Raw genomic sequence first — 20,525 nt, 5'->3', positions numbered from 1 at the left:
AAACACCTGTTGTCACAAACCAATAACACCAACTTCAAGTGCAGCTCCTCAGTGTGTCTGAGTGTTACAGTGAGAGAAAGGCGCATGTACACAGATTTGTTTTTAATGAGATATCCATCAACGCTGTGGTGAGGTGTGGTGTAGATAATATCAGTCTGCTGTTCAGTATCAAATGTGACTTCAGCGCCACCACTGTTGGTAGCTACATGCAGGTGCGCAGCGCACATCATTCCCACTTTCCTCTAGTAGGATATGGAGGCTGCAGCTTCTCTGTTCTCTTTTTCCTCCTCCGGGTGTGGAATTTGCGCTTGCCAATGGAGTTTTCTGTTTCCCCAATGCCACAACTGATCCTGTGGAGAATTTACTTTTACTTTCTAAGTGCACCAGTGTAACGACAAAAAAGGCGATTTATGGAAATTCTTAGGCTGATTTGCATGGGAAATCACGAGCATTTTCATTTCTATTTGAAGTCCCTTGCCTGAAAACCAAATTTGAATGACTTGTATGTCGGGGAATTTTGAAATTTGCACTTGGAGCTCCATCCCATCACCGGATTAAAGAATCTATTCAGTGCGCGTAATACAGCGGTGCCAGTGGTTTTCGTTTGGTCCCCATTTAGTACTTATGGCTCACCTCTCCACCACGGCGCATCATTAGGATACCGGGGGTGGGGCAACGGCAGCCTGTCCCGGTAAGGGGAGGAGAGTACAGGGAACAGAGGCGGTACTTTCTCCGCTGCCTCTTTCTCGGCGCTGGAGAGTGTGGGACCAGGGCTGGAGAGACCGCCGGGGAGCATCAGCAGAACCAGTCCAGCACGGAGCCTCGCCTGGCCGACCGCTGCGCCGTGCACTCTTCTTGGGGACTGCACAAAATTCCTGTGAAATATAACTGCTTTTAATGGCATGTGGCTTGTAACTTTACTTCTGCTGTATTCTTTGCAAGAAGGTAGGCTTGAATTGTGTCTCTTCAAGTGTTGCTCATCTGCATGTTGCCCCCTTACCAGTGCAATGCTGAAGTTGTCTGTGCATGTTTGTTACGTTGTCCGGGTGATGAATTGTGCTGGACTAAACGAATTAACGTCTAAAACGAATGACTCAAACTCCAAAATTGCCGTTAGAGGAAGAATTGTAACTTTTTTTTTATGTTTGGCGAAGATGCTTTCCTGAGCAGCCATGATTTTTGGAAGAGAACATGATGGCTGATTCATCGCACGTCCTCACTGTGATTATCTGATGATATTATTAAAATGCTAAAAAAATTGGTTCAATCGGAGAATAAAATCAACATGCCCTGCCGTCGGGTGACAGTAAAGAAAAAGCACAAAGATCTCTGAAGTGAACACTGCCTTTCGTTGAGATGCGAAAGATAACGGCATTTGCATTTTGCATGATGAATATGTGGAGGTGTCGTGAATATGGAGGCTGTTGAATAGGAGGAGAGGCTGATAAGGATCTGCAGGCGCGCGCACGGATAAAGGGGCGACCTCGAGCGCTGCTGCTGGACACAGTTGTAGACTGTTTACTCGCAAAAGTCCAAGGAGGCAGAGGAGTTTAATATATTTGCTGACTTTTTTTTGCTGTCCCGTCGAAGCACAAATAAGATGATAGGGTGTGAGTTTGTGTGCGCGAGAATGCGCACACAGGGAGCTTAGGTGACATGGGAGGGGGGAAGAAGGGGGTCCCTAGAGGTTAAAGAATCTTTTTTCTCAGTTTCTTTTTGAATGAACACTGAACTATTGCATAAACATCGTTGTGTGCTGATTGGATGCGGGTGCGAGGCAACAAGGGTCAATACGTTTTATGATAGACGTGTGAACTGGGTATTGACCACTGGCCTTTAATTTGCAGATAATTTGCCCCAGTTGGATAATTTAAATACGATGCCATATATTAGCGTTTATTTTCTTTGGCAAAATATAGGAGTGTCAGCGTGTGCAGGCTCGGTTGTTATCACCCCTGGTCTAATTATTCATCCACCATTTTCTGTGGCACCAGATTTCACTGATTGGCTTCGCTCTAAATACTGCAGATGCGAAGTAATGACTCATTTTTTCCCCTTTAAATTTAAAAAAATCTTCTGTTGTTTGTCTACTAATTTCCAAACACTTCATGAAAGCCACACAATGAAATAATGTGTTTAGTGTTTACACTAAATGTTCTTCCGTTCCTTTACGCACAGGTCTGTAACCGAATACACGTGATTCTAAACCATTTTAATCTCACAAATTAGAGAAAAGTTGCAAAAATGTCTTTATAACTGTTCAGTGCGCCTGTTTCATGCTCATGCCAGTCGCCATGATTGGCCTTGGCAGTGCCCTCTTTCAGGCTGCAGCTGCGGCGAGGGCTTCTGTGCTGTTTTTGTTATATGTAATTGGATTACAGGGTCTATTTCGATTATACAGACTGTACATCGCCCTGTCCCGTGACTGAACGAGATGTGAGTGTGTGTCTGTGTGTATGGTGGAGGGGAGGGGAGGAAGGGTTGGGGGCTGCAAACAGCCACTGGAGCGGAAAGAGTGCTTGAGATGGGAGAGATGTAGATAACGCGGTGGAAAACAAACTTCAATTTTTCCGTTGTTTTTCCTACGCCATGTTCCCATCGTTTTGCACGATCCAACAGTGATTTGTTGTTTTATGGGGCCGCTGAGTGTTTTATATATGTTTGATTTTTATAAAATAAGGGAAAGGGTAGGTCTATTATCATACATGCATATGCATTAGTACTGCGTATTTTGCTGGTTCGGCCGCGCCTCCTAGAATGACACACAATTTGTCTTTTTTATTTTTTATAAACATAATTATGAGGATTCGCTATGTGTTATGATATTTTGTGAGATGTTTAACTTTATCGTTTCTTTCTTTCATTAATTAAACATTCATTCAGTCATTCTTGACTGTTGGTTTGGCGTCCCCCCCAGCACACCTGCACCCATGAGTGCGGAGAGCAGGGGGAGAGAACAAGGATAGACAGATAGATAGATGCATGGATGGATGGATGGATGGGGGGACAGAGGCAGAAGAGGGAGGGGGAGTATAGCCATTCTTCTTTGTCATGATTTGGGAGGCTGCTTGTCATTTTATGGAAATAAGATTGAGACAAACACAGCTGAGGGCTGTGGGGGAATCTTCTGTCAGGCCTGACAGGCCATAATAGGGCCCGGGAAACTGGAAAAGGGAAGCCATTATTGCAATTAATACATTAAAAAAAACTGTTAGAAATGGGGCACACGGTACAGAGTGGAATTCGAGGAATTTCGATCAGTATTTATACAATTTTCAAGGAAAACGCCATGTAGTGATCGACATGGACGCGGACTAAGCTCTTGCTATAATTATTTCATCAATTAACATCATTCCGGTTTTATCCAGTTTTGGTCGACAGGCCTCCTGCAACACACACGTAAAATTAACTGTCTGCATCATGCTGTTCCTCCCACATAGCTACAAAACACGTTGACTTATATATTATTTCAGAACTTTATTTAAACGTGTGTGTTTCTCTTTCTTAACCTTGAGACTCGAATGCAGTGTGTCCCTATCTGCTCTGTGTGTGAGCACTGTGATATTAAATGATGCCACACTTTTACTGTCTTTACATTCTGACTTGGTGTACGACATATAAAGAGTGTTTCGACACAAGTTAAGTATGGAGAGTAGTTTGGGTATCTCCTCTGGGTATCTGCTAGAGGATCACCTGTCAGTGTTCTCGCCTTCCTTTGGGACACCTTCATATTCTTGAGAGCGGCCTGACCCGCTGATGTGCGCACACCGCGGGGCTGTGTGTAAATTTGGAAACAAAACAGTCACCGACTAGTGGAGAAGTGCTTGGAGGGGGAGCCCTGTAATTGCGGTATGAGTCAGACTCTGGTGGCTTCTCGGCTACACCCGCACGATGGACTCGGATGTATTGTTTCTGGACTGGAAAACTTAGCGGCTGATAGAAGTAAGACACCATCTCTGGAGTTGTTTATTCTCTGTTTTTTTAATTTATCGATTGATTTTTTCACACACACACACACACACACACACACACACACACACACACACACACACACACACACACACACATGTATATATATATGTGTATATATATATATACATACATACATATATATATATATATATTACTCCAGAATCGTGGTAATGAAGGACATTCAAAGGTGACCTTCTCCTTTGGCACCCCTTCTGTTTTTTTTAACCCCTCTAAACACAACATCAGAGGTTATTGCAGTCCTGCCCGACTGGATTTAATTATATGGCTGGAATTCACTTTCCAGTCTATCTGCGACGCACATGTCAAATCTCACTTAAATTCTTCCAAGTCACACTTGAGAGCTCCGCGTCTAATTTTCCCGGCTCTGCCTACACAACTTTAAAGTGTTGTCGGAGACACACGGCTCAACAGTTTAAAGCTGTAGGACTGCGTGTCATATTTGGCTGTTTCACTGTCAAATGTCGCTCTGCTCACGTCCATCCGAACGAGCCATTCGGCCTCATATTCAGTCTGAACATTGTGCCATTTTGTGTATTTTGAAACACATGAACCTCGTCGACAAGTTGGTGCGAGGTGATAGTTTCAGCATTACGACAAGTGAGGTCTGGACTCCAATCGAAATGATTTCGGTGATTTTTGCTTTCTGTTAAGGATGATGAGGGTCTTTTTAAGTAAACAAGTCACACAGACATCGACTTTGACGGCTTACACAGGTTGCTCAAAGTAGTGTCCGGTAGCCCGTTTCTCCCACAGAAAGCCATGTCTCAGGACATAAGTAAGCCCCAACCCCAAAAAAGCAGTGAAACTACCACAGTCCATAGTAACAATCAACTCTCTTTCACTCCGCCTCTCTATTGTGTTCTGCTTACTATCAAACAACTTATGGTCCTGTGTCTGAGGGAGAGGAGAAAAAAAATCACCACAACTCTGACACTTGCTTCAACAGCGGAAATCATCTTTTTGAAGTGTGAGATGTGAATTTTCAAATACCGAAATGGCTGCCTAATATTTCACTGACACTGCATAAGTTGTATGCAGGGCTTTAACCCCCCACCCTGCACCTCAGCACACACACACACACACACACACACACACCACCTATATTCAATCCAGAATTTTTCTTTCTTTTTTTAACTGCAATGTTTAATGAAACTATATGAGACACTGCTAATTTTCTGACTGCACACAAAACTATACTGACACATTGCAGCAATAATGGATATCTTAATCTAAACGAGACCCTCCTCTCCATCAAACACAATCATATCTTATGTCTTTTATGTTTTGCTTTTTGCATGCATTATCACTGCAAAGACTTGCTTTGGCTATTATTTGACCTGAATGGGTTTTGTGGGCCGTTATCTGTAGTGCTGCATGGATCGCAATATTGAAAATCTACTTGCAATTAAGAATGTATTTATGTGACTCTGCGTGTGTCTGTTTTATGAGGAGAAAGAGTTAAAGAGGGAGGGAGAAGGAGGAATTTATAGCCCTGTTTCTCTGTGCACGTGATGGTATGAATGTGTGTGTCTGAATAAATGTAGACGAGACAGAAAAGGCTGCATTATGCATAGCGGTTCACCATAGGCAATATTCTTGCTTCTCCAGCATACATATTCATACACCAGTTTTATATCCACTGCAAAAGCATGGAAGGAATGTGCAAAATGTATTTAAGTCTATTGCTGAGATGGACTGGAGTTAAAAAGAAGCATCAAAAGGGATACATGGACAAAAAGAAAAGTAAGAATTTAAAAAGGGGGCAAGAGGAGAGAACAAATGAGGAAAATATTGAAGGGTTCATCCAGCAGGAAAGATTTTTCACCCAAAATCACTTTGACCTTCTTCATTGTAATCAGTGCATCGAGGCTTGAAGAAGAAAATCAAAATACTGTTCATGAATGAATGAGTGCTGCTTCCTGGCTCCTTATTCCTCTGCTTGGGAAAAAGAAAAAGAGAGCCTGGGGCAGTGAAAGGACTCAGATAACATCTGAGGTTAGATGTTACCCAAATAAAGAGGAAAAGCAAGATTATTGTACCCCATGTTTTTATGTCACTTTACACAAATTATTAACAGTTTGTTATAATATTTGATAGAAAGATATTTTTCTTTAGTTTTCCAGTAGTTGTCTGCATTTCATTGACATTTCATTGAAGCTTTGAATTGGAAGTTAGTATGTCATGGATCGTGCAGTATAATGCAGCTAACTGCTTTGTTTAGATCACAATAATTCCTGTAATTCCTGTCCAATTTGAACATCTCACCTGTCAGATATCCTAAAGAGGTCAAGTCTCCAGGGAAGACTTTACTATTGCCCAACAGCAAACAAGAGCTCTTCGCCATATGTCTAATGTATCTGTGTGATACCCATGACCAGTACAGAGTTACTTTTGATAAGTTTAAAGCAGATGCTTCATTTTGGCAGCTATTATTTGTATGTTTTTACTGTTCTGTACTAAGCTTTAAACCATTACTGCCATAAGACCCTTGGTTGCCACTATCATCTTGATGGTCTTTTCTGCTGGAGGCTGTCATTTTTGCAGTGAAGGCCTGGGCTTGCTTTCATGTGTTTTTGCACATGCGCATGAATGTGTGTGAACTCAGTGACCTGGATTTATACCATAGAATAAAACAATTAGCCCGTTCATCCTATGCTACTAATTTTAAGAGGTTTTCCCTCTAAATTTAAGTGAGTTGTTTAAAAAAAAAAATTAAGCCATCTTTGTTGATTCATCATGATTTTGATTTTTTAAGGTTGGTTTATACTTGAACAGGATATCTTGTATCAGAGCTTCACTGCCTGGGGTTCAGGAAGCTCATAAATGTTCATATACCAAATCTCAGAAGTTGGGAAGTTAATAAATGTCTTGAAAATGAATAAATGCCTTTATAGGCTTCATTTCATGTGTTCATTTATTCATACGACACCTTTTTTTGGACATTTTTACCTCTTTGACCCTTTAGAAATTATTCAAATACAGCAATCAAAGAAAACCACCACTATATGAGAGTATACCTGTTGGCAGTTGGGGTATCTATCTATCTATCTATCTATCTATCTATCTATCTATCTATCTATCTATCTATCTATCTATCTATCTATCTATCTATCTATCTATCTATCTATCTATCTATCTATCTATTTTTAGCTTCCCCAGATTAATTAAGTAATTAATAAGTAAAATTAATATACTGAACAGAAGGAAAGGTTATAGATTCCAACTTATATTGTATTCTATATCATCATCTTTGTGAAAGTCCAGAAAAGTTTTGGTGTTTAAAATGAAATAACCAATATTTGAAAGCAAAAGTAAACGGCAATAATATTAATAAAAACAACAACAACAAAACTAAAGAGCAAAAAAAAAAAAAAATGAAATGAAGCAGGGCACAAACTGTTTGTCTCCTTTGATTTTTTGTGATATGCACCAGTGCCACTGCTCTTATCTGGCGTTGTTGCTTTCTTTCAATCAGGACTGTTCTCTCTTGGTGCCCACTGCTGCCAATGCCAAGTTATTGCAATGCCAAATGACACTTAGAATTATTATATTTAAAGCAACTTGAATACTAGAGTTTTTCCTGAAGGCCACCAAGCTGTAATTTGTTGGTGTAGAGGTGAAGCTCAGTGAAACAGCTCTACTACAGGAGTCATAGGAGTTTAGAGACTTTATACAAACAGTGTTGACAAGGTTAGGCGTGGCATTTCAAAATGGAGGAATAGTCTTCCGGTCATTTAGATCTCTTTTAGCCTTTACAAAAACTGTTTTACATGGCAGTCAATCTTCCAGCATCTTTTATTTGTTCTACACCTCATTTTTAGATCCAAATTCATTCACTCATCCTAATCTTTTCCATTTAGTGGCCAGCCTCATATGGCCTCTGTCTACAAGGCCACAAACCTAGAGTTGTCTTTCACTGTTGATTTTTTATTTATTTTTTGCAGGTACTATACAATGAATCTCGCATTTGAGGATGTGTGAGTTTCTTGATTCTCAGAACAAGTTGTACTTGCTCTCTTGCTTTGCTGTGCATCAGAGCCTCACACTTCTTTTTCTTGGCTTTGGTTAGAGCCAGTTTTTTCTTTTCTGTGAAAGTAGAAATACACACTGTTGTATAAAATATTCAGTTTTCTTGCAATTTCCTGCATGGAATAGCCTTCGTGTGTTCAAACAGATATATTCTGATAACTTTAAGAAGAAAGCTATTTTTTAGGTGATATATATTAGCCCAACAGTCTTTGCGTTTTAGGGATTTTTGTATTAAATATTTAAACAGCAGTGACATGTCTAAGGACACTGCCTTTTAAATGAGAATATAAATATTTTGTAAACATTTCATGTGCACTGAAACTGGCTTGTTATCAGGAGTTTGGGAGACAGGTCAAACCTCTGTTGTGAGTTTTTCATGGATAGTGGATTGTCCTGCTTAGTAAGCACCTGTCGTTGAAAAGTGGTGCTCTCTGGGGAGGAACTTTATAGCATGGGTTTCCATGGCTGAGTAGCTCCTGTAGAGATAATGTAAAGGTTCCTCAGTACTTTTGTCCACATAGTGTACATATGCAACAAATACTGTCAAACATTTCCACAAAAGTCACTTCATCTCTGCAGCTATGAACTTAAATAATGTTTGAGTTCATTTGGTAAGACTTTAAGATTAAAGACAACTATGTTACAATTGTGAAGTGCGAGGCGTGTGAGTAGAAAAGTACTGACACGCAAAGCAGGCTATGGTAAACTCGAAGTGAGCTGAAGGACAACGTTAATATTATGATGGCAATAGTGAACAATTGTGTAATTATGAATACTTTTTAACCAATACTTAGTACTTTATCATGAAAATATTTTACTTCCAAATAGTGTCACCTGCTAATAGTTTTCTCCTTATTTTCCAAGTATGGCAGCACTTCTGTGTTTATCCCCAGAAATACATTGTGGTGCTCTCCGTGGTGCTGAAAGTGCAGATCAGTAAGCCTAGCAGCCTGTGAAAGTGATTGACATGGATTCAAACGGTAGCATGGATTGAACTTGACCTAAATTCAGATTTTTGAAGAGAGGATCTGCTCCAACAATGACTATCTCCTCTCTGCCGTGCTCGTACACACATACATTTACAGTCACACGCCTTGCACATGCACAAGTGATCGTAGATTTCTGCTGTTGGTTGAGTTTGGCATCAAGAGCGGAGGCAGTCATTTAACATTAACCTCTCTATCCCTTTCACCTTACCACACACTGAGATGCACACTCGGTCACTCAGTTGCATCCGAACACCTTTGCACCTGAGAACCTTTCCCCCAACCAGCCACCCATATCCTGTCTACAATATTGCGCTCCTGCCTGGCTCCCTTCCGCTTCACACTCACACACGCATGGAAAAGAGGGAAGTCGGACATCAGCCTCCCACAGCAGTGGCCACGATTACAGAGTGGATAGACTATGTGTGTGTTAAATGTGAAAGGAGATTATGTGGGTTTAACTCTCTGTGTCTGGCATACAGATTTCAATCACGTAACATCGCCTTTCTCTAATGTGGCAGGAAAAGACAAGGTTTATGTCTTTTGAGGGGTATCTGGAGGGGGAAAAGGAATGATGGGAAACAGAAAGAAAAGGAGGAGTTATCACTCAGATAAGAGAAAGGAAGGCAGGTAGGTGCATTAGGTGGCAGGCAGCAGACAATTGAGAGTGAAAATCACCTTACGTCAGTTTAGGCTAATCCCTGCATTTTACTTTTGAGCCTTTTCTCATGTGACCCATCCTATTTATGTCATGTTATTAATGTCATTACATGTTACTATTTATACTAGACAGAAAAGATACAAAAATAGCCTTTATAACATCCCTTCCTTTTTGTTCTTACCATGCATTCAGATGTTAAAAAGGCAGCTAGTCAGCCTTTGTGTTTCATTTTATAGCTGGCTGCTAATGATATCCATTGATATAGAGGATCTGTAAAAATTAGAGCCTAAATGACATTGGATAGTGTCTTTATATCTCCATTGATAGCTAACACCCTATTTTCTCCCAGCACACAGAGAATTAAAGAGACAGGGCTAATCCAGGCATTGTTGACAAAATCCAGGAAAAGGGATTAATTAAGTATCATTGTCTGAGAAGAAAATACTCTGGCTTGGGGCATAGCGTCTTCCCCTGGCCTCCAGCCAAGCCGAGCTCAGCACTTCTATACACTCCTCTACACCCCTCTCCCCAGTCCCAACAAACACACAGAGAAACAGAGATCTTAAAGGATGCCTCATTGCTTTATAGCTGACGAGGGCATTGTGCGAAAGAGGATATTTGGTGGTCTGCTTCCCCTTAGGAAAACTTAACTCTTCATCTGAGCCACAAAAGTATTGATATACAGCAAATTTCTATGCTACCCAGCATAAATGCACACACATACACATATGCAGCACTTAGCTTTCACACCACAAATGTTTATACATTTTTCCCTCCAGAAAAGATAACAGTGGTGGCGGCGTCATCTTATGTAACCCATTTTTTTTTCCTGTTGAGAGGCATGTTTCTAAAGGACTACCTGTTTACACATATTCGATTATAGATCTCAGAGGATTTCGTATTGGATGAGATTTCTGTCTGCCTTTTGGCAGACAGTGAGGACGTTTTTTGACATGGATGTTCACGATGCACCTCTATCTATCTATCTATCTATCTATCTATCTATCTATCTATCTATCTATCTATCTATCTATCTATCTATCTATCTGCTTAGTTTTTCATAATAATTGTAATTATAATTTTTTAAAGTCAAAGTTTAAGTTGCAAAGTGAATAAGTACAATTAATATGCTATATACTTCATTATTAATGCACTGGCAGTCCGTTGCAGTTTATCATGCTATGCAACTTTATTCAGTCTCCTTGGTCCTTGATTGTGCACATTCTATATTGGGCGTGAATGTTGTCTCTATATCTGACACATATCAGCTATTTAACTCTGTCTCCCCTTCTCTCGTCCTAACAGTCAACAGTGAGGATGTTGTCTCTACGCGGCTGTACTTTGTGAATGCCTCCCTGCAGCGGGTGACCTTCTCCAGCTCGGTGGGGGTGTCCCTGCCCTGCCCCGCGGGTGGCGCCCCCCATGCCGTCCTGCGCTGGTACCTGGCTGCCGGAGACGACATTTACGACGTGCCCCATATCCGCCATGTGCATGCCAACGGCACCCTCCAGCTCTACCCTTTCTCCCCCTCCGCCTATAACAGCATTATCCATGACAACGAATACTTCTGCACTGCTGAGAACCAAGCGGGCAAGATTCGAAGCCCCAGCATCCACATCAAAGCAGGTGAGGGCTTAAAACTGATTGGCCAGAAGGACACTTTCATTCAGGAATGTTACTGTGTTTCTTACTTACCAAACCAGCAGACTATTACCTTTTTTCTTCTTTATATGTATTTAGAATATATGTCAGTGTTATTGTATTTAAGGTCAGTTTTAAATGTACATTAAAAGTTCTGGTCCACCTACATGTTACACATACAGCAGCTGCTCATGGAAAGTCATGCTACAAAGCTCCCAGCGTGCAGTTTTTGTACTGATGTTAATGCCAAAGAAGGTTTGGAGCTCTGCAGTTACTGAGTCAGTGGAGCAGTATCAGCTTTAACGCACTATGGAACCTCAACACTTGGCAAACCTGCTCTGTAACTTTACATGACCTTCGACCTCATGGCCAAGTGGCAGCTGTTTCTAAATGCTTCCACTTAGTGAAAATATCACTTTGTAGAATCATGCAATATGTAGGAGGGAAGAAATTTCACAAACTGACTTGTTGTAATGGTGACATGTTATTATAGTACCACATTTCAATTTAGTGAGCTCCTATTCAAAGATTAAGAGGTGCAACTTTTGTCATATCATGTATGTTCAGGGCAGGTGAACTAACTAACCTTACCTTTTCATGCTTTTCTGGCCCGGTAGTTGTTACCGTTATTAAAACTAACATGGAGATATAAGTATTTTGTGTCCACTGTTATGACCATGTTATGACCATCATAACAAAAAGACTTTTTCGTTCATTTTTTGACTAACTTTTTTTTTAGCTTTACTATAAAAAGCCACTACTGGACTCTTTCAGTGACTGGATACATTTTCTGTAACAAAAAAAAAGAGAGGTAGCAAAACTTTTTCAGGAGAGGTACTTCAAGTTTTGAAAAACGAATTCTTGTGCCACCAAACTGGTCGAGTGCAGTGCGTTGGAATATGACAAGAAAACTGATCTTCATGTTTTAAATTTGTTGGGGGCCCATTGGAGACCACTAAGGTGTAATAAAATAATATTATGTGGACATTCTGAAAATTTTCACTTCACTAAATACTTACCAAAAAATGTCCAAGTGCCAAGCTGGAGGCAGTTTTTTTTGGCACACATGGAAGTGATCACAAAAACAACATAGCCACAGCCAGCATCTGAAAATATGGTCACACAAACAGCCCACAGTCATATTGTCATTTTAAACCAAAAACTTTTCTCGGTGGGGCTTAAGTAGCTCCGAGTGCCCTGACACACATGCAGGCACAGAGACAGTTGGTTTGGTGACCTGTCCACACTCCCTGCCAAGGTCAAAGCTGGAGAGAGGTGCTGAACACACCGAGGAAAGGTGTTACTGATCTTTTAACACTTGCACGGTGACACACACACACACACACCACAAAAAGTAAAAAACACATGCACATGACCTCATGTGATACACACTTTATACAATAGATATGCACGTTTGCATGTTAATGCGCATGTACACAAACACGGACCCACACATGCACGCGCACACACAAACAAACACATACCAACATGCACACCAGCCTGCGAATAGCTCATGCCAGCAAGCCTCCTGTCTCCCAGTCTCTCCATCTGTCCATGAACTGGAAAGTCCCCTAACTACACACACACACAGGCTAACACAGACACACACACACACACACAGACACACTGAAACACAGGCTCAGCCATTTTCCTCAAGCTGGCTCATGGTGTTTAGTCGCCAGCTCTTTGTAAGGGTGTTTGGCAGGAAAGATTTTGGAGTGAGCTAGACACATGAAAAGATGTGAAGAGAAATCCTGGAAAAAAAAAGTAGATTTTTAGGTCATGCTAATAGCCAGTGAGGCATTTTGACTGTGTTTATCAATTCTACCTGAAGAGAGAGTCAGCAGTTCCCTAGCCCACACGTATACCAACAAAATCATTCTCCAAAATGCTGCTGGATCATCTTCCTCGCCACCACTCACACAAACACACCCATATGGCCCGTGTGGTCCCCAGGGGATGACAGTCCCTTCAGCGTGAGAGTGACCTTACAGCCAGTCTCTGTGCTGGGATGACCTTCCCTCCCAAATAATTACAACAATTAATCAATTAAATGCTGAGGCAACCACAACTCCACAGCTCCATAACCAGAGCTCACATGCATGTGTGTGCCTCATTACCCCTAGAGTTGTACACAACACACAGGCTCGGTTACACTCACACAAAATCCTGTAGTTGCCATGGGCGACAGAGGCGTGAGCGCTAGGGTGTGGCATGCCCTGTCTCAGGTGGTGCAGGAGAATGATGACAGCTGACAGCTCACAGTGTGACACCCCCCCCCCCCTAAAAAAAAAAATCCTCTCCCACTTCCCCCTGCGTCATTCTCCCCCTCTCTCTCTCTCTTCACATCTTCCTCTCTCTCTTTATCCCTCCCCCTCTTTCTCACCCTTTTCTTTGCATGCTGATTGTGGTCCAATAATAGCTCAAGCACCTGTCTGGATAGCTCTACATTTATGAAAATCAGTATGTGGGCTGCTTGTTTTCCTGTATATGTTTTTGTTTGGGTATCTCATTTTGAAAAATCTAGTTTTCTCTGTGCATTTTTCACTCGAGTGTAACACCAGTCTATTGCACGCAACTATTTTTGGTAAAACAGTTTGATACATTCTCATATCCAGAGGCAACTGAAAGGCTATTGATATACGTATGTTTAAACTGGAGTGTGCATGGCAACTTGAGTTTCATCTTCAGTTTGATCTGTACTTACTGGAGGGTTAGGCGCTTAACCCAGCGGTCGTAGGGAGAGATGCAGGGTACACCCTACCCAAGACAGAGAGACGCACATCCACACCGACAACCAATTTAGAATCACCAGTTAACTAAACAAAAATTTCAATATTATATTATAAATGGTATAATTTGTTGAATTCAACTCTGACCAAAAAAGAAAACCTTTTTTCATGACTGTACTGTATATCTATCTGTCTATCCGCCTAGCATTACCTTAGCTTCAGTTCAAAACTTAAAAATATCAAGGGACTTTCTCATAAAGCAAATTTAGCATTTTTCTCTGTCTGTTAATAAACAAAAGACCCAAAGGACATTTGAAGGATAGAAATTTAAAAACAAATTGCAAAAAAACATCTGAGAGTTTTGTTTTTTGCTCACATAACACGTCTTTACACAAACTTGGTATAATGATTTGGGTAGACCTGTTCGGTGAGCCCCACCCTATCTCCCCTTTGTTCCACCTAAGACACACAAACCTACGTAGGACAGGGCCAAGGCAGCAGGTGTTTAGATCTATTTCTTCTATCTGCCCTCCTCATATCTGTCTGAACCTGAACCTGATAGACTGCTTTTTTTCATCCTTTTCATTCAATAATGCAACCTGCATCCATTCATTTCTCTTGTATTTCATTATACTTCCCCTTTTCTATCCTTTCCCTTTGCTATGTTTTTAATGCTTGCTTTATGAATAAGTAAATGCAGTATTTGGTTTCTCCGTCGTTAATTATTGAAGCGACAGTGATACAGGACTTGCCTCCCAGTGCGCCCAGTCGCCCAGACCCATGTTTTAACTCGTATCTAGGCAACCAGGCTGCATATAGTCAGGCATCAGTAACATCCTAATGATTCTGCTGCGCATGCGATGAGGGGGAGTGCAATTTACACACAAATCAGTTGGGGTACCATTTGCATCATGTCACAAGGCTTAAGAGGATGAATATGTAATGGTTTTTTTTCCTCTCAGTGTCTTTCATATTTTCTAAGAGAAACGTGTGATAAATGACAATGCTATCACAACAGCTGCCTCTTAGTGGGGTCGGTTACATAGATGTGTCCAAGGGCATGTCGCCATACATGGCTTGATTGACAGATTTTAATGGGGTAACGAGTGGTTAAACAACACTTTCTTAAAAGGACTCAAGTGTAGGGCAAGGTGGGATCACTGACAGGAAGTACAAACCGGAGGTGACCTTGACTGGTTTAGCACCTCTACCGTATTAAAATGTGACCACTGTCATCATCACGCCAAACATTTACAATCTGCCAAGCCGATTTTAAACACTCTATGAGAGGCTCAGTGGGCATTGGGGATTTTACTTGCTATTGACGAGAGGCAGCAGGGTCAGTCAGAGAGTAAATAAATGATTGAAAGAATTGGCTCGGCCACAACAGCCGAGGCCACTCTGTCGATCCAGGGTATCGATCTGAGGTAGATGGCTTCAGTGAAAAGCAAGGGCTGTTTAAATGAAAAACTGAGATTAGGACCTGATTGGAATTAATTGTGTTTTAGTTTTGATTTATTTACAAATTAAGCTTCAATTCACATTAGCCGCCCGTGAGTTAGGTGACCAAGTGAGATACAATACCCAGGCATAATTAAGGTCCAAAGTGGCATGGTAGTGCCATAATTGTCAGTGTCAAGGCTCAATAGCCAATATGCATCATCTGTTTTTGGCAGGATCATATATATGTCAAAAAGTGAAATTTCCATGGTGTTGACACAGTCTGCCCCAGTCTTAACTCCTTAACAAGTCAGAGGCCCAAGGATTAGATGAACATGGATAAAGTAGGCTAGTGTGAAAGAAATAGACATGGTGAGACAAAGAATCAGGAAATTAAACATCGAACTTTAAGGTGAAAGACTCCCCACCGTTTGGACAAGGACACTGGCTTTGGTTCCACTGGGTTCCAGTGACAGTGGCGGCTGGCATAAAGCATTATTAATGACCAAGGAAACTGGCCTTCAGGCTAGGCGTTAATTATATCACTGGAGAGCTGGGGGAGAGCGAACACATAGGAGTGCAGGGCCACTCCCTCTGTTGTGTGTATGTGTGTTTTACATTGTTAAGTCATTACTGCCCTCATTTCTAAAGAGAGCCCGCATTGATAGATTGCTGGAAACACTCCCTAATATCGGCCTTTCTGAGACCCTCTCTGACTTCTGTAACTTTGTTTTTCTGTTCGTCTTATTCAAGTCAAATAGTGTCCAATGTGAATTGTCTGTGTTGAAAAATCTGGCAACATACCTTTAAACAAATGAGATGAAGATAGCAGCCAAGGCCACACAGTTCAGTTTGTAAAACAGCTCTGTTTATTCACTCGAGCTAGCATGTCCTTGAACTACCTGTCTGTCCTTCTTACCAGAATAATCCATTAATTTAATTTCACTTAATTTATTTAATGAAAATTTATGCTCTGATTCAGCATTTCACATTTTTCACCAATCAGGCTATTGCTACAGGCTAGTGTTTTCATCATTAAGCCTGTCTTAATCGCCACCATCCTTTCTGTACACTGGCACAGATTCACAGTTTAGTGCTCTGCATGCCATGTGCAGAGGGTGTGTTTTTGATGCCTGGCGCCTGCATGTGACAGTTCCATCGGCTCTGTGCAACCCTCCACTCCTTGCCGTCTCATAGCATCTGTGGCGTTGTTCTTTAAAAGGCCAGCAGCAACTCGCTACGTATCCCCTTCAACACAGCTCTGAGTCGGTCCTGCTTACAATCAGCTGTGGCTGAACACTGAAAAACTGGCTTAATGTGGCTAACCCAGAGCACCAGACAAGGTTATTTACTCACCCTGCTTTAAGTATTTGTCGAACAGGACAGATGTCAGCTGTGAATTGTCAACATGTGAAAAAAATATTTGTGTTTTTTTGTTGTTGTTTGTTTTAGATGTATTACTATTTTTTATACCACTGCTTAAAATCAGGACTATCACTATATCCGAATGTCAATTCTTGATAATAATGACTAAAAAAATTATCTTTTGAGTTCAGTTAATGAATTCTGATTCTATAGAGAGCAACTATAAAGAATAATAGAGAATAAAGAATTTCCACACATTTAAGATATATTTTAGGTTGTAATTTCCAATACCTAAAAGTATTCACCGCCAGCATTGTTAGCTCAGTGTTCCACATTCCTTGTTACTTTTCTTAACATGTATTCATTACCTTAATTAATCTCCAAAATAAGTAATTTGTTATATTATTTGTCGCGCATAATTACCTACAGCAATGCCCGAATCTCTACTTCTCTAAAGATGTAGACTTTGCCACCCTTTTCCTAAAAACTAAAATTCACCAGCTGGGCCAACGTCCTCATTTTAGGTTTGACAGCGTTTTAGTAGGTAAAGGTGAATGCTTGGACATGAATTGAGCTGCGGTTTGAGGAAGGCCTTGACTGGCGACGGCTCCCGGGCCTGGCAGATCCCCGTGCACTAAATAGAAGTGAAGAAGTTAAAGAATTGAAAACAAAGAGGGAGGGAGGGTGGGGCACGTAAACGAGAATAAACAGCTTGTAGAACTGGGGGAACCTAGATGACAACCGGAAGGAGCGTGTTTAGAGGCGTGGTCCTGCTCCTGAAATTCTGATACTCCAATTAGATGTGAGAAACATTGCAGTTAACTAAAATAAAAGTAAAAACTAGACTTTTGAAAACAAATGCAAACTAACTGAAATGATATTGTGAATTTGGAAAACCAAAATAGAAGTGAGTTTTAGTATCTGTTAGTCTGCTAAAAAATATTATTACAACATTCCCAATGAGACATTGATGGATGTGTTTATTGAAACTCTGGATGTTTACAAGACTGTGAGGTAATGCTTTCAAAAACTTAAGTGTTTTTATTTTAATATTGATACTTATTTTCCTAAATCTTACCTCTGACATAAGCCCTCTATAAGATAATAATTAAAGAGACTAAACTAAATTAAACTAAACATCCATCCATCCATTCGCTTCCGCTTATCCTTTTCAGGGTCACGGGGGGTGCCGGAGCCTATCCCAGCTGTCATAGGGCTAAACATATTTTAAAAAATTACTTTGAATGAAGTTAAATTGAATTAAAAATGAAAATAAAAATGAAATTAAAAATAAAAAACTAATTAGGAATATTAAAAAAAAAAACCCTATGGTTACTCTGGATTTCAGTACAAGTGCAGGAAGAAAAAGTCCTGTTTGGTGTTTTTGTTGTTTCTGTTGATGCATCCTGTAGAGAACTGAAGAACCTTTATAACAACATAATTGCAAATGTAATGTAATTACTGAATTTAATGCAATACAGTGACATGTTAATGAAAAGTGTAATGTGATTACAGTAGCATGTTACTGTGTAACATGTTACACTAAATACACAACAAATATTATTACAAATATATGTAATTTTATGAATTTAGTTCCTTAATTTAAAAGGAAGAATAAATGTTAACAATGAAAATGTAACACATTATTATTAGGACTGTGGGCTGTATTATCAGATTATCTTTACCTTGTGTTCTTACATTGTAATTACATATTGCCTTTACGTGTCTGAACTCTATTATAGAGTATCCCAATCTTTTTATGATTTGGCTGTATGGTAGCCCTCCTGTGGTACTTTGCTTGACTAAACATTATAAAGACTTTTGTGGGCTGGTTGACAGCCTTTGTGGACTAAATTGTATATAAAAAGCTATTTGAGAGATGTAGATTTGATTAAATTAAAGCATAAAAGTAAACTATACCTCTCATATCACAGTTTGTGCAGACTCCCAATTTATGATATCAGCATTAATACTGATATTTAAAAATTACAGATAAATGTAATTTTTAAATATCAGTATTAATATCAGATCAAGGTTTATTAAACTGAAGTGTCCACTGTCACTCTCACCCAGTGTACATCTAGTGACTAATATCAGCTCTTTTCTTCACATACCAGTGTTCAGGGAGCCCTACACAGTCCGTGTGGCCGACCAGCGCTCCATGCGGGGTAATGTTGCCGTGTTCAAGTGCCTCATCCCCTCAGCTGTCCAGGAGTATGTCAGCGTTGTTTCCTGGGAGAAAGACACCGTCGCCATTGTCCCTGGTAGGAGATTCAGCCACTCATAATCAATGATTCATCAAAAAGCCCAAACTAAGACTGTAGACAAAAGCTTCAGGTTCATTTTCCAAGTTCATGCTCACTCTGTTTGTGTCTGTGGTTAATAATGGAAAGCAAATGATCTAATCTCATTCCACTACATAAATGGAATATTTGCAGGTGGAGAAATAAGAATTTTCTCTGTTATTGCAAATGAAGTCCAAGCTTTAAATCCAGGGATGTTTTTTTGTTTGTTTGTTTGTTTGTTTTTTAAAAAAAAAAGTGGTTTGCTTTCAGAACGTAATGGACTTTCTTGTGATTGCTGATTTCTCTTTATCAATAATAATCAATCTATTTGTGTTTATTTGTGTTGCTGGTACTGGTCCCAGTGAGAGAAGATGACAGAATTCATTCAAAAATAAGGCTGATGAAATGGCCTTTGCCTGACACATTCCTGGCTGCTCAGTCATTGTCACTGCTGTGGTTCAGAGCTGTGTTCTGTGGATAAATCAGACATTAGCAGACATGTGCTATTTGTGTTTGTGTGAGAGAGAGAAAGTGAGAAAGCAAGAGAGAGAGAGAGAGAGAGAGAGAAAGAGGAGGACCGAGGGGTGTGTGTGGACTGGGGGTGTGTGTGTGTCTAATTTGATGTTATCACAGTCACCTAAAAGAGAGCAGCAACACCTCTAGGGCTCTCTTATGTCTGGTGTTGTTCACTCTGTTTCATCTGATCCTCTAAACAAATCATTCACTGTCTAACTGAAGAGTGAAAATATCAGTATGGGCCTCCTGCGTGCTGCTATGCTTGTGCATTGGCACTCGTGTGTATCTACAGTATGTGTTCAGGCTTGTGTTGCAGTGTTAACATTTGCTCCATGGAGCAATGGCAAATTGCAGGGTGTCAGATGAGACTGTTTAGGTCAGATGATACGCATTGTTCTCTGCCCCTTATCTTGCTCTCTGATACAGACTGCCTGTTTCATCTCTCAACACTGTGTGTGAGTGTGTCTATAAAGGTGTCTGTGTATTTGTGTGCCTCTCTATATTGCTCTGTCCTTCACACAGGAGCACTCATTGATCCAGCACAACTATAGTAAGTGTGTGTGTGTGTGTGTGTGTGTGGCCTGAGGGGGGTTTCCAGTCTGGATCGATAAAGCTTGCTGTTGGATTCCCCTCTCTCTTGTCACGGATCCCTCAGTGTGAGAGTGGTGAGACCGGGCCAGTCTGTTTGACTCATAGCTCTGTGTGTGTGTGTGTGTGTGTGTGTGTATGTGTATTTGCTAAAGCCACTGTATCATGGCTGTGTGCAAGAGCTCAGTGGGAGTATGTTATTGATCGAGTGATGGACGCCTTTGGTAAAGCATGCACATATAGACAAGCAAAAGTATGTATGCACACACACACACACACACACACACAC

At 40.7% G+C, this 20,525-nt stretch overlaps 1 protein-coding gene across 1 annotated transcript in view; it reads left to right on the top strand.

Annotated features, from left to right (window-relative positions):
- Positions 1-291: 291 nt before the first annotated feature.
- dscaml1 (Down syndrome cell adhesion molecule like 1) overlaps positions 292-20,525 on the top strand; it is a 100,774-nt gene continuing 80,540 nt past the window's right edge. Inside the window, exons 1-3 of the mRNA XM_084951758.1 lie at positions 292-945; positions 10,975-11,295; positions 18,965-19,111. Coding sequence (XP_084807884.1) covers positions 903-945; positions 10,975-11,295; positions 18,965-19,111 — 511 coding nt within the window. The 5' untranslated portion in view covers positions 292-902. The remainder of the gene's footprint in view (positions 946-10,974; positions 11,296-18,964; positions 19,112-20,525) is intronic.

The sequence above is a fragment of the Perissodus microlepis genome, chromosome 14, assembly GCF_051167445.1.
Source record: "Perissodus microlepis isolate ML-2025 ecotype Zambia chromosome 14, ASM5116744v1, whole genome shotgun sequence".
In the NCBI taxonomy this organism is placed as follows: domain Eukaryota; kingdom Metazoa; phylum Chordata; class Actinopteri; order Cichliformes; family Cichlidae; genus Perissodus; species Perissodus microlepis.
This window is presented reverse-complemented; position numbering and strand designations above follow the sequence as displayed.